Source organism: Prionailurus viverrinus, chromosome A3 (assembly GCF_022837055.1).
Source record: "Prionailurus viverrinus isolate Anna chromosome A3, UM_Priviv_1.0, whole genome shotgun sequence".
Taxonomy (NCBI): domain Eukaryota; kingdom Metazoa; phylum Chordata; class Mammalia; order Carnivora; family Felidae; genus Prionailurus; species Prionailurus viverrinus.
Genome location: NC_062563.1, coordinates 29975282 through 29988269, shown reverse-complemented (window position 1 = coordinate 29988269; position 12988 = coordinate 29975282). Strand labels below are relative to the sequence as shown.

The following is a 12988-nucleotide window of genomic DNA, read 5'->3' as shown; positions in this document are numbered from 1 at the left end:
GCCCTCGGGGCCAGTGAAGGGCCATGGCTGGTGGAGAGAGCAGGGCTGATGGCCATGAGCCTGGGTTCCCAGAGGCAGCTGCAGAGCAGCCCAACAGATTGAAAAACAGGCGCACGTAGGTCAGAGCTGCAGTTGCAACGTGTCCCCTCTGCTGAGTGGGTACAGATTTTATACGTTGGGGGGGAGGGGTACGGGGGGGGAGGGGCAGGGGCTGCACTTTGCACCAGGGCCCTGAGAGTGGGGATGAACTGAAGTGGGAAGAATCCAAATGGCAGGATGCAGGGATTGGTTTGCCGGAGGGGAGAAGGTGCCGTGTTTCTGGTTTGGTCATTTGGTGGTTGGCCAGAGTCCGTGGCGGACGGATCTGAGACTCTGGCCATATCGGGGGCACCGGCAGTGGTAGAGCACCTGGCTCACGGACCCCATCACACACCTTACAGGACTTTGGCTTGACAAATACACCACAGACCAAGGGAGACATCTGCTACCTCTAATAACTAGGTATGCTAAGAATTTCTGCAAACCAACAAAAAAAGACCATGACTCCCAACCCCCAATAGAAAAGAGGAAAACCTGCGGTGGGGGGCACCCAAACGGTAACAGGCGGCGAGAATGCCCTTGGGTACCTGAGAAATGCAACCCGACGGTGAGATGGTATCTTCCACTTATAACTGGCAACAATGACCCTGCCCTGGCTGGATGGACGGCAGAGCAGGAGAGGTGTATCCCCTGGCTCGATGACTGGAGGAACGGGGACCAGCACAATCAAGACCCGTCTTCCAACTGCGCGACTGCTCCTGGGCAGGTGGCGTGGGTCCGAACACTCACGGCGCTGTGTGCAGGGATGGGTAGCTCAAGGTTAACAAAGGGGGACAGTATCCTGTGGACCCAGGACATCACTTTAAGAGTTGAGTAGCAAGCACAGAGGGCTGCCCTGCCCTAAGCCCCAGGTCCCCACTCCATCCATGTGGCTCATGATCCTTTGGGGCCCCCTCCCCAGGGGCCTAGGTGTCCCCTGCAGGTAGGGCCTTATCCAGAATCACCAGGCCAGGAGCAGACAGGTCCCCAGTACCCCATGCCTGAGCCCAGTCAGACGTCACTCACTACCAAGGAGACAACTAGGCAAGGCTGGGTCTGGCCCTGGCACTTCCTGGGGAGATAAGCCAGCTGAGCCTCACAGGCAAGTGGGGAGCAAAGGAATGCTGTTCTGTCCTCACCCACACACAATGATGCAGTTTCAGGGAGGAAACAACAGTTAAACTCAGGCCCTGGGTCATGCTGCCAGGACTGAGGAACAGTGACTGGAAGTGACATTCTCCAGAGCTGCCTGTGAGCACAGAAATAAGCCCGGGAGGGACTCCCAGCATTATGTTCTCCCCTCCCCCATTGCACACAACAGGCTTTTCTGAATATCCTCAGGGTGGGCACCTCCTCCTTATCAGAGAAACCTGCAGGGAAGGAAAGGGAGCCACCCCAGGCCCCTTAAAGTCCCATCCAGAAAATGGCTTCACTGGGTCACAGCGAGGACCTGGGGCAGCTGAGACAAGCTTCCCGAAAAGCTTGGAGGCCCCAGGCTGAACCATGTCATGTCATCCCACTGGGATCAAGCTTCCACCCTGTTCCCCTGCCATACAAATGAACTTGGCATTATAATCACAAACCAACACTTTGGCTGCTCTAACGCCATAGTGAAATACTGCAACAGCACTCAACATTCTGCATTGCCTGCCCCCAACCCAGCAAACACCATGGAGGCCAGCTGGGTGGTGGCATCCCACAATGGGTGGGTGGGCGGTGTGGATCTGGCCAAGAAAAGATCAGCTTGTGATCAGAGACTTCAAGAACGAAAGGAAAGATGCGCTACTCCAGCACCCTCAGCTGCCGCCCTTGTCCCACCATCACCCCCAACCTGAGAGGTTTCCTGCTCCTGCCAAAAGGGACTCGGGAGACAGACAACTGCCCAGGGCAGGTTTCAAAATGGACGTATCGTTTATTTTGCAGACAAGTGTCCTCCAGTACTCTTGTTGCATTTTTTACACATCTAGGGCTATTTGTGTGGTTCTTCCCGAAACCTCCATCCTGATGTGGCCAGGATACCATCCAAGGTCCTTTTAGGATCCTAAGCCAGGGGCTGCAGGAGGGACCACTGAATCCCTGAGGGCAAGAAAATGGTGTCCCTGCCCAAAGTTTCTCCAAGCAGAGCCAGCTGCTCCTCCAAGCAGGGCTGGTGAGGTGGTCTCAACACCCCTAGCAAGTGGGAACCCTGAAGGAAGTACTTGGAGGGGTGCCTGATGGGGGAGGTTTCGGGCTAGCTTTCCCCAGATCCCCCGCCAGGGCGACTGTCACCGGCTACCGGAGGACTCAGGCTGCCAAAGTATTTCTGCAGCTCAAGCAGGGCCCGGAAGCGATGGGAGATGGTGTTCTTCTCAGCTTTGGGCATCTCTGCGTACCTAAGGGGCAACAGCAGCAGTTCAGAGGAGCCCGGATTCAGGGGGTGTGCATCCCTCACCTGCCTCGGAGCCCCAAGCTCAAGGAGTCACCAGGAAAGGGTGGCGGGGCCACCAGCTCCTGACAGCCAGGGTTAATTTTTTAAAAAACTGGAGAGAGTTTTAAATTCCCCTGTAGCTGGAAACCCATATTAATGAGTGCAGAAAGATGTTAGATTTGCTCTACTGTCCAAAAGTCATTAAGGGAAGCCAGGGACTGGGGGATAAGCTGCATATTTGATCAGCTTTGTCATCTGTTGACAGGAAGCAGTGGGGCCTGACAGAGCAAATACGACAGTCTCCTCTCATGTACTGCGGGGGTGGCACGGGACAGCCGGCCAGTGGCCACTCCTCCACATCAGGACTCTAGTGAGGTGAGAATCCACACCCCACTTGGGTACTTTAGAGCCGTGCTGTCCGCTATGTGGCCACCAGCCACAAGCGGCCATTTGAATTGAAATCTACCACAATGGAGTAAAAATAATTTCAGTACCTCAGTCACCCTAACCATGTGTTGGACTGAACAGAGCGGACATAGAGCATTTCTGTCCCTTGCATTCTTGGGACGGTGGGGCTTCATGTTGTCCTCAGCCCTGTTTGGCTATTGTGAGGCCCCAGGTCACAATCCCTAAGGGCCCCTCTAGCCTGGAACACTTGACTCCAATAATGGCCAACATGTCCAGTGTAAATAAAGGGGGTGGGTTCCCGTGACACACTGAGAACGCTTGGCACCGTGGGGGTTTCATGCGGTGCCCACCAGAGGCTATAAATATTAATGCTTTTCCAAACCAGATAGGGAAGTCGAATCATCCCACAGAACTGTCAGGGCAGAAAGGGGAAAGCACTGCAGTCCGGCAGCTGCTCCATGGCGAGCTGGAGCCCGGGCGCCCAGGACTCCCAGCTCCGCCCGGCTGCCCCTACGCTGGAGACTGGCCCACTCGGATTCCTTGAGTCCACCCCAGCGGAGCTGCCTTCAGCTGGAACGGCAGCCCGTGGCCTGGCCCCGCCCATGCCTGCGTGCCTGCACTGAGGCGGGGCGCTGACCCAACCCAGACTGTGGCTATCCTGACCCCACATCCCTGGGAGAAAATGGAGCTCCTTACGTCTGCTCGTATCCATCAGGCTGAAAACAAGGATCCCAGCCGAAGTCCCGGCAGCCTCGGGGCACCACAATCCGGCCCTGCCAGACGAAAGGGAGGGACAGGTATGTCACGGGCCATAGAGGAGATGCACTAGGAGAAGGGTAGTAGCCAGTGTGAGTTCAGTTTGGTTAAGCCCCATTTACTCAAAAGATACGGTTTCAAGGGGTCCATGGTACCTGCAAATGTTTGCTGAATACACAAATAATATGCAGTGGGGCAGCTCTCCCTTCTCTCTCTCTCTCTCTCTCTCTCTCTCTCTCTCTCTCACACACACACACACACACACACACACAGACACACACAGACACACACACAGACACACGGAAGAATGACAAACTTGAGCCCACAGATACACTGATACCCCTGGGGCCACCTGCCCTCCCTAGCTTTCACAAACTGTGACCTCAATAAAGAAGAAAGTCAACTTGGAAAAACTGACAGAAAACATTTTCTCTTAATAGAAGTTATAAGGTGCCAAACTATGCAAAGTAGCCCTCTGCCTGCTACTCAATTTTTTTAAACAAATGTTTTATTTTTAGTGAGAGAGCGAGCACGAGCAGGGGAGAGGTAGAGAGAGGGAGAGAGAGAATCCCAAGCAGGCTCTGCACTGTCCCTTGACGTGGGGCTCGATCTCACAATAGTGAAATCATGACCTGAGCTGAAATCAGGAATTGGATGCTTGACCAACTGAGCCACCCAGGCGCTCATTTTTATTATGCTAAGTGAAATAAATTGCTGCATTTCTCAAAATACAAAGGAGGCCCTAATAATTAAATGAAGAAACAGAAATCACTTAGCACAGTGTCCAGTACACAAATGAGTTCAGTAAATACTGGCTGTAATAGGCAAATTCCAACAGAATAATGTTAACAAAGAACAATTTAACTCAGCATCATGAGCTGTCATGTTGCCATAAAAGTTAAAAAATAATAAGGGGCTCCTGGGTGGCTCAGTCAGTTAAGCTCTTGATTTCGGATTCTTGATTTCGGCTCAGATCACAATCTCACGGTTTGTGAGCTCGAGCCCCGCACTGGGCTCTACACTGAAAGCGTGAAGCCTGTTGGAGATTCTCTCCCTCTCTTTCTGCCCCTTCCCTGCTCATGCTCTGTCTCTCTCAAAATAAATTTAAAAACTTAAAAATAATAACAATAATAATAATCTTAAAAATACAAGGGAAGGGGTGCCTGCGTGGCTCAGTCAGTGAAGCATCCATCTAGGTTTCTGCTGGAGTTGTGATTTCACAGTTCAGGAGTTTGAGCCTTGCATAAGGCTCTGTGCTTACAGCTTCAGATCCTCCCTCTCCCTCTCCCTCTCCTCCTCCTCTACTTGCTCTCTTGGTCTTTCTCTCTCTCTCTCAAAGTAAATAAACTTAAAAAAAAAATAAATACAACGGAAGCGGTAGAGGATGAGGATGCGCCAGTAGCCATAACTGCCAAACTGTTCAGACCAAAGGCAAATTCTGCTACCGCTAGTGGGGAGCTATGTGACCAAGGCCCACAGCTGACCACTCTGAACCTCACCCACACCACGAACGGTGGGGCAGGCAGTGTTCTCAGCACTGGGGTAATAGCAGGCCCAGCCTTGCCCTCATAGAATGGGTCTCTTACGCAAAACAGGCTTTCCACCAGTCAACAGATTACCAAACGCAAAGTGCCTTTGAGGGAATAGACAGGAAGCTGGGCTCAAGAACAACAGCATGGAGTAACCTAGATGAGGAACTCCATGAGGAGACACTTTAGCCACATACAGTGCTGGGCAAGAACACTCCAGGTGGTAGACACAGCCAGTGTCAGGACCCAAGATGGGGAAGGGCTTGGCACGGGCGTTGCAGAAAAGACAACGTGACTGGGTTTACAAAGCTCGAGTGAGACCAAAACCAGAAGAAACAAAGCCACCTCAGCGAAAGCAGAGGCTGGCCAGCAACAAAGTGCGTGAAGCAGCCAGAGCTGCGGAGACAACAGGAAATAGGGAACGGGGACCCCAGGGAGCAAGCCCCATCAGCAGGGCCTGCAGTCATTCATACTTCTGATTTTCTAGAGAACATTTCTGTGAAAGTAGCAGACAACTACGACTAATTTTTCCCAGCAATTATGATCCAGCAATCCTGGCTCTGTTCAGCCAAAAGAACTGAACACAAGATCTCAAGAGGTATCTGCACACCCATGTTCATAGCAGCATTATTCACAATAGCCGAATGTGGAGGCAATTGAAACGCCCATTGATGGATAAATGGACAAAACAAATGTGAATATACATACAATGGATATTATTCAGCCTCAATAAAAAGGAGGAATTCTATCACATGCTACAACACAAATGATCCATGACGACATTATACTAAGAAATAAGCCAGCCACAAAAAAGACAAATACTGTACGTAGGATTCCACTTATAGGAGGGGCCTGAAGTTGCCAAACTCTTAGAAACAAAAGTGGAATACCAGTTTCCAGGGTTTAGTGGGGAGGGGAAAAGGGGAGTTTTTGCTCAATGGGTATAGTTTCAATTTTGCAGGATGAAAAAGTTCTAGAGATCTGTTGTACAACAGGGCACACATTCTCTCTCTCCCTCTGCCCCTTCTCCCCTGCACACACTCTCTCTAAAATTAAAAAAAAAAAAAAAAAAATATGTAACCAGCAGGGCATGATGAGATGTCTGTGGGCAGCCCCCAGAGGAGCCTCTGGGGTATGGCTCTGCGGGCCACAGGAGACTCTGGATTTTATCATGAGAAGGGACTGGCAGAGGAGTGATGTGCCAGAATGCATCCTCCCGACACAAGGATGGAACAGCCGCACTGTCAGGGGAGCAGGCCAGCCCAGAAGGTGGTCTGGATCCTGTGAGAAGCACAGGGGTGTGTTTCTGAACGCAAGGGTGTGCTAGGCAGGCATGGGTGTGTTCGAGGGCAGCCAAGGAAGGAATGAGCTAGGGGAAGAAGATTGCACAGGAACATGAAAAGTTGGAAAGGCTGTGAGATGCTCAAGGGAAGCTATAGCCTCAGCAGTTGGATAAAAAGACTTGAGCTGGAAGCAACTGGGGTTGTCCATGTAGCTCTGGGAGTTGTCACCTTCAGTTCCATATCTGCTTCCTAGAAGGGCACACAGTGCAGAGCTCTAGGTATACCAGGCCTCAACAGCCATGAGCCACTGTGTGTATCCCAGAAACAACAGTCTCAGAGGTCAAATAGATTTGGGGATTGACAGCACTTCTGGTTGTCATGCCCAGGGGCATGCCTGGGCAAAGCTCTGGGAACTAACTGGCCAGGAGGGCCCTTCCCACCACCCTCCTGCATTAGACCCTGGGCCATCGGCTCAAGCCACAGCACCCTCTGGCGGCACATGGGGGAACTATTATTCGTACGCACCGAGGTCCGGCCCCTGAACAGGCGCACTGGCTCGCTGGGGTCCCCGGTGCTGAGTGCAAACGTGCAGAGCGCATAGGCTGACTTGTCCTCAAACCCAGCCAGGAGCTGGTGGAGACCTGGGGGGGGGGGGGGGGGGGGCGGGGAATACAGTGATGGCTGTGCAGCTCAGCTCCCAGCCTTACTCCCCATCCCTGAGTCCCTGGATGGGGGAGCCACCAAATTTGGAGAGCTTATACATGTCGTCAGATAGGTTCCGTGCTTATAACCCTGGAAATTGGGTGACGGGCACATGGAGCTCATTATTCTATTCTACTACTGTATATGTTTGAAATGCTCCATAATATAAAGTGTTTTTAAAGCACCTAAGGAGGGAACATCTTGGCCCACAACGTGACAGGGTATGCAAGGGGCGGCCAGTCCCCCAGCCCCCAGCCCAGGCCCTCGCTAAGGCAAGGACAGGCCAGCAGTCAATAGGGCCAGCTCTCTCAGCCAGAATAAACTGCAGCGCCTTTGTCTCCAAAACTCACAGCACCCCCACTCCCACTCCCATCTTCTCGGAGCTCCCTGGAGCTGGGTGTGTAGGGAGAGTGGCAGCTGCTCCTTATAGATAGTGAAACAGATGAACACAGGCTCCATGGTGAGGGCTAGAACCTGAGATTCCTGATTACTAGTTGGGATTCCTCCACTGGACCACCTCCAGATTCTCAATTCCCAATAGATAAAAGAAGAGATAATAAAGGAGATTAATACCTTCAGGCTTTAACTTCTCCAGAAACCACTTTCTGCAAGAGAAACGAAGGTGAATCAGACAACAGGAGCAGCTGGAGCTTCCCACCATCTTCTCTGGGCTGCACTCCCCAGGGAGTAGAGCCCTGGGACGGCCATATGACAGGACAGAAAATGCCATCATTCAAAATGAAGAGAAGTAATAGGAAAAAGGATGGAGGCATACAGGCAATGCACAGATCAATAAACCTATGAAGACTTCAACCTCACTGGTAATTAGAAAAATGCAAACTAAAACCAAATGTGGTTAACACTTCACATCCCCCACACTGCAAAACACTGAAGCCCTAATAAGCGCTGGTGAGGGAATGGTGCAATATACGTAAGGTGCAGCTGCCCTGGCAGACATACTGGCGATCCAACATAAGTTGGATCCAAAAGTTCAACATATACAGATCCAAAACCCAGCAAAAGCACTTCTGTGCGTATGTCCTCCAACCCCGGCCAAGGGTATTCAAATCGGGGTATTTGTATCCTAGAGATACACAAGGACCATCTGAGGGTGTCCGGGGCACTGGATAGTTTTAAGGAAATCCATTTTCAGATCTCAACTTCCTTATTTCCTTTTTCCTGAAATCGATCTGCCACGAATGTACCTCTCCAGCGGGTGGGTTCCTCTTGCCCATCTCCACTTACACAATCACATTCTCACACTTTACAAAAGAAAGAAAGGCATGCCTCTCCCCCATCCCTAATCCCTTCTCGGGACAATGTGAAATATTGGTGCTGACACCAAGACAGTGAATGACCCACAGTATTAGGTAACCAATCATTTCAAAGTTCAGGTGGTTTTGTGGCCAGGCGCCTGCAAGGGGAGCACTCACATGTAGGGGCCAGGGAGGCCCCCAAGGGCGTTGAAGCACAGACAGGTGTCCTCCACCAGTACGGGCCCCTGCACCTGCAGCACATGGAAATGGAGCCCTGAGACCTGTGACCAGGAGTGGGCCCTGTCCCTAGCCTGAATTCCTAGGCCACCCTGGCTGGGGCCAGACACACAGCTAGTTGTGATCTGTAGCAGCAGGAAACAGCTACAGGAAACAGCCCTTGGGTAATCTCTTATCTTCACTTTAGAGATAGGAACACCAAAAACTTGGCAGGTTGTAAAGCTTATTCCAGGCACAGCAACAGGAGAGCTGAAAGCTGAGATTCACACTCAGGCTCTTCATAAAGTGCTCTTTCTCAATTCCACAGAGATGTGTGAGTGCAGCGGTAGATAGATATGTGTGGGGACAATGTAGGGATTGGAATGTATGTATCTGAAAATCAGAGAGAGAAGTGTGTGTGTGCGTGTGTGTGCGTGGTGGTCTGGGAGATACTATGCAGTCAATGTTGAGAAGAAAGAAACATTAATTGGCCCCACTCTAGCTGGCCTGGGCAGGTCCTTGAAGTTTTGACCAACTGTGCCCACCCTATTATTCTCTGCCTGAGCCCAGCAGGCACAGCCCCCAGGAGCCCCCAGGACAAGAGGAACAAGTATGGGACACGCGAGGAACAAGCACCTGGCGAGCTGCCTCCTGACACTTCTGTATGGAAATCTCATCAGGCTCTCCCTGGTACTCTGGCACTTATTGGAGAAACAGACACATAGAGAGTCAGGTCACAGGGAGACAGAGAAATGGAACGAGTTTTCAAAAATAAAACAAAACAGAGACATACGGTCAATTTTCTGTGCCACCAAAGTGCATGGAAACTTATCTCCCAGAATCTGAATGACCTGTTCCAAAATGAAAGAACATTTATCACCATTTGTTAACAATTTCCCCATACTACACAAGCTGTCGTCCACTTTTCTCTTCAGGTAATTCTCGGGCCAGTCCCCTCAGGCTTACCAAATTAGGCCCATGAGCCTCACTCCAGACTTCAGGGCCCCACTCCAGCAGGTCAGCTTCCCCATCTGCTCAGCCTCCTACCCCTCCTACTTCAGGTCTCTCTGTTCATGTTAACCAGCTACCCGGAATACCCTCTCCCCTTCTCCCTGCTCCCTGCAACTCTACCTAGCCTCCTATTCCAGTTCTCAATCAGGGGTTACCCAGAATTCAAGAAGCCTGTAAACCTGGATGGGAAAAAATACCTTTTTATTTTCACTACTCCCTAGCTGAAATTTAGCCTCTTTTCCAATTGTGAATATAGAAAACCAAAACAGCATCAGCAGTTCCTGTGACCTTTAAATCTATTAAAATCACACATGTGGGGTTGAGCATCCATTTCAGCTCAGGTCATGATCCCAGGGTTGTGGGATTGAGCCCTGCATCAGGCTCCATAGTAAGTGCGAAGCCTGCTTAGGATTCTCTCCCTCTGCCCTCTCTTCTGCTCACTCTCTCTCTAAAAATAAAAAATAAAATCACACATGTTGTCATGTTCCATTATAGCTATAGCAGAATCTCACAATATTTACAATACTCTTTTAAAATTATGGTAACAGGGGCGCCTGGGTGGCTCTATCGGTTAAGCCTCCAACTTCAGTGCAGGTCATGATCTCACGATTAAGTGAGTTTGAGCCCCGAGTTGGGCTCTGTGCTGACAGCTCAGAGCCTGGAGCCTGCTTTGGATTCTGTGTCTCCTTCTCTCTACCCCCCCACCACCCCGTTCGTGCTCTGTCACTCTCTATCTCAAAAATAAATAAACATTAAAAAAGTAATAAATGAATAAAATAAAAGTATGGTAATTACACACTGCTAGATTGAATCCTTTAATGCGTTAATAAAGTATATGTTAACTAGATCACAAACATTTATATTTTGAACTTTCTTTCCTTTTTTTTTTAAGTTTATTTATTTGTTTTGAGAGAGAGAGCGCACAAGCTGGGGAGCGGCAGAGAGAGGGAGAGACAGAATCCCAAGCAGGTTCCATGCCATCAGCACACAGCCTGATGCAGGGCTCGAACTCACCAACTGTGAGATCATGACCTGAGCCAAGCTCAAAAGTTAGACACTTAACCAACTGCGCCACCCAGGCGCCCCTACAAATATTTATATTTTGAGAATTGTACAACAGAATTTCCTTTGTGATGGTGCTCTGTTCAGCGTGTCACTACTTGTCTGTTTGGTCTGGCCTCAAGATCCCAAACTTTTCATTAGCACAGGGCTCTGGCTCCTGAGTAGGACACCCTGTACTGGTACAGAAGTGCTATCATTCTCTATACTGCAGACAAATGAAGGGGCCCCTAATGACTGCATCCCACTCGTCTGCCTCAGACGTATCTAGCGGATGTCACCGATTTTGCACCATGACTCACCTCCTTGGCCATGGCTGACTGAGCAGGGGCAAACCCTTGACCAAAGCAAAGTTAACCAGAGCTAATGTATGGCAGAAGCCTCACTGCCCCCTCCAGCAGGAGGGAAGGAAGCAGAAAAACACCAGCAGGAAAGGGATGAGCATCCAGAGAGAACTACAAGGACTAGATAGGCCCTTGAGTGGCTCAAGTCTTGTGAGACATCACATTGTAACATTGTATTACTAGGAAAAGTCACCTGGTGGTTTATATAAACTTCTGGTGTCCCTATTACTTGCTGCCAAAGGCTATCCGTCCACCCGCAGAATCCTCACAGCTAGCCACAAATTCCCAGAGGCAGGAACTCTGGATCCATTGCCTCTCTCACTCCTCCACCCAACTGGTTTGTCAAACAGACCTCTCAAATCATCCCCATTTCACAGAGAAGGAAACAGGCTTGGAGAGGCTGAGGACCACATTTCTGAACCGTGGTGGGGCGTGGACGGCTCAGTTTGGATGCCTGCCCCACGCGTTGTCTGGCACTCCTGGGTCCGCAGGGCGGCCTGGATCAGCTCCAGAGGGGTGTCAAGAGGCACGGTTTGGGGTCTAGCTTAATAGGTGACCACTGGGACAGGTACTATGGACCCGGCACTCCTTTGGCTCCTGCAACCCCGAGCTCACAAGCCCGGATCTGTCAACGCCATCATTCTATCAAGGCCAACCACCGGCCGCCCCACTCCGCACACAAGGCTGTTTCACTCCACGAGGCCCAGCCCGTTCCACACGCCCGGGTCCGCCTCTCCGTGCCCCCTCCACCTGGAGACCGCTTCTCTCCGCCCTATCCTCAGCGGGCCCTGCCACACGCTACCCCCCAGCCGCCTACTGGTCGGCCTCCCGCGCCCTCCCGGCACCTCCTCCAGCTTCTTGGCGTTCCCCGTGACAAACACGATCTTCTTCCCGGCTAAGGGGGCCGCCATGCCGAACTGCATGCATGACCCACAGGAAGCCCCTTTGCCTCGGGTCCCAGGCACTTCCGGCTGGCGCACGGAAGCGGGCGGCACGGCTTCCGGCTTAGCGTCCCGGACAAAGCAGCTTTAGGCTCTCGGGAAGCGCGTCCTCTGTGAGCCGCAGCCTAGCTGCCTTTGGGGCGAGAAGTCCGCGCTGGGGGCCCGGCTTCCTTGCTCAGGTTCCGGGAGCAGAGCGCCTCTTATCTGGTTGAGCAGCCTGGGGCCCCCGGCGCTAGAAGGGGGGAAAATGGCGCGGCCCGTCTGCGCCGGAATTGCGAGGTCTTCCAGAGACTGGCGGTCGAGACCAGGCCCTCCCGCCAAGGGGCGCTCTTTTCGAGGACCAGGAGAGACCATTGCAACCACCGCCCCCTACCCTGCTTTCTCCCCACTCTGGGAAGGGGAGAGGGAAGGGGGCACCGAGGGAGGCTAAGAACCTTCACGGTAATGAGCTGCAGTCTTGTGCTCTGGGCGGTTCGCGTTCTCCGCGGGCGCCTCCAAATCTGCCTCTGAGAGCTGTTTCCTTCTGGGCAAGGGCTGCAAACCTGGGTCTTTATCCTGACCTCATCTTCAGCCCCACTCCCGTCTCTCCTTTCCCGTCAAGTCTGACCGTGGGTTAAAAACAAAAACAAAAACAAAACTTGTTTTAAATTAAGATATAATTAACATGTAATACGGTATCAGTTTCAGGTGTACAACTAATGGCTTGATCTTTGTATACATTTGGAAGCGTTCACCTCCGTAAGTCTGGTTAACATCGATCACCTTACGTATTTTTTCTTGTGATGAGAACTTTTTGGATTGACTCTCACTAACTTTAAAATATGCAGGACGTAGTCAACGTGCTACCATGCTGTACACCTGCAGGATTATTTATTTTACAACTGGAAGTTTGTACCTGTCAACCCCCTTCACCCATTCTCCAGTCACCCAACTACCAGTCTGTTCTCGTTAACTATGAGTTTGTTTGTTTGTTTTAAATATTTATTTTTGAGAGAGCG

At 51.3% G+C, this 12988-nt stretch overlaps 1 protein-coding gene across 6 annotated transcripts; it reads right to left on the bottom strand.

Annotated features, from left to right (window-relative positions):
* Positions 1-476: 476 nt before the first annotated feature.
* On the bottom strand, positions 477-12353 carry ITPA (inosine triphosphatase). Of its 6 annotated transcripts, none has more exons than XM_047852830.1 (8): positions 11895-12353; positions 9429-9486; positions 9272-9336; positions 8597-8670; positions 7737-7858; positions 6987-7102; positions 3590-3666; positions 477-832 (listed from the first exon to the last, which is right to left on the bottom strand). In XM_047852830.1, exons 1-8 carry the CDS (start codon positions 11970-11972, stop codon positions 766-768), a joined length of 657 nt encoding a protein of 218 aa, XP_047708786.1. In that variant the 5' UTR covers positions 11973-12353; the 3' UTR covers positions 477-765. The 6 variants fall into 6 exon arrangements, with proteins under 6 accessions (XP_047708786.1, XP_047708784.1, XP_047708788.1 ...); XM_047852828.1 differs by lacking the exon at positions 477-832 and adding an exon at positions 1971-2450 and having other exon boundaries at positions 11895-12324; XM_047852832.1 differs by lacking the exon at positions 477-832 and adding an exon at positions 1971-2450 and having other exon boundaries at positions 7737-7768; positions 11895-12284.
* Positions 12354-12988: the final 635 nt, after the last annotated feature.

Coding starts and splice junctions, on each gene's coding strand:
- ITPA (XM_047852828.1), bottom strand. CDS start 11,972: ATGCAGTTCGGCATGGCGGCCCCCTTAGCCGGGAAGAAGATCGTGTTT. Junction 9,337..9,428: donor GGTGGCACAGAAAATTGACC/GTATGTCTCTGT, acceptor TTCTCCAATAAG/TGCCAGAGTACCAGGGAGAG. Junction 2,451..3,589: donor CCTGATGGATACGAGCAGAC/GTAAGGAGCTCC, acceptor GTTGCCCCTTAG/GTACGCAGAGATGCCCAAAG.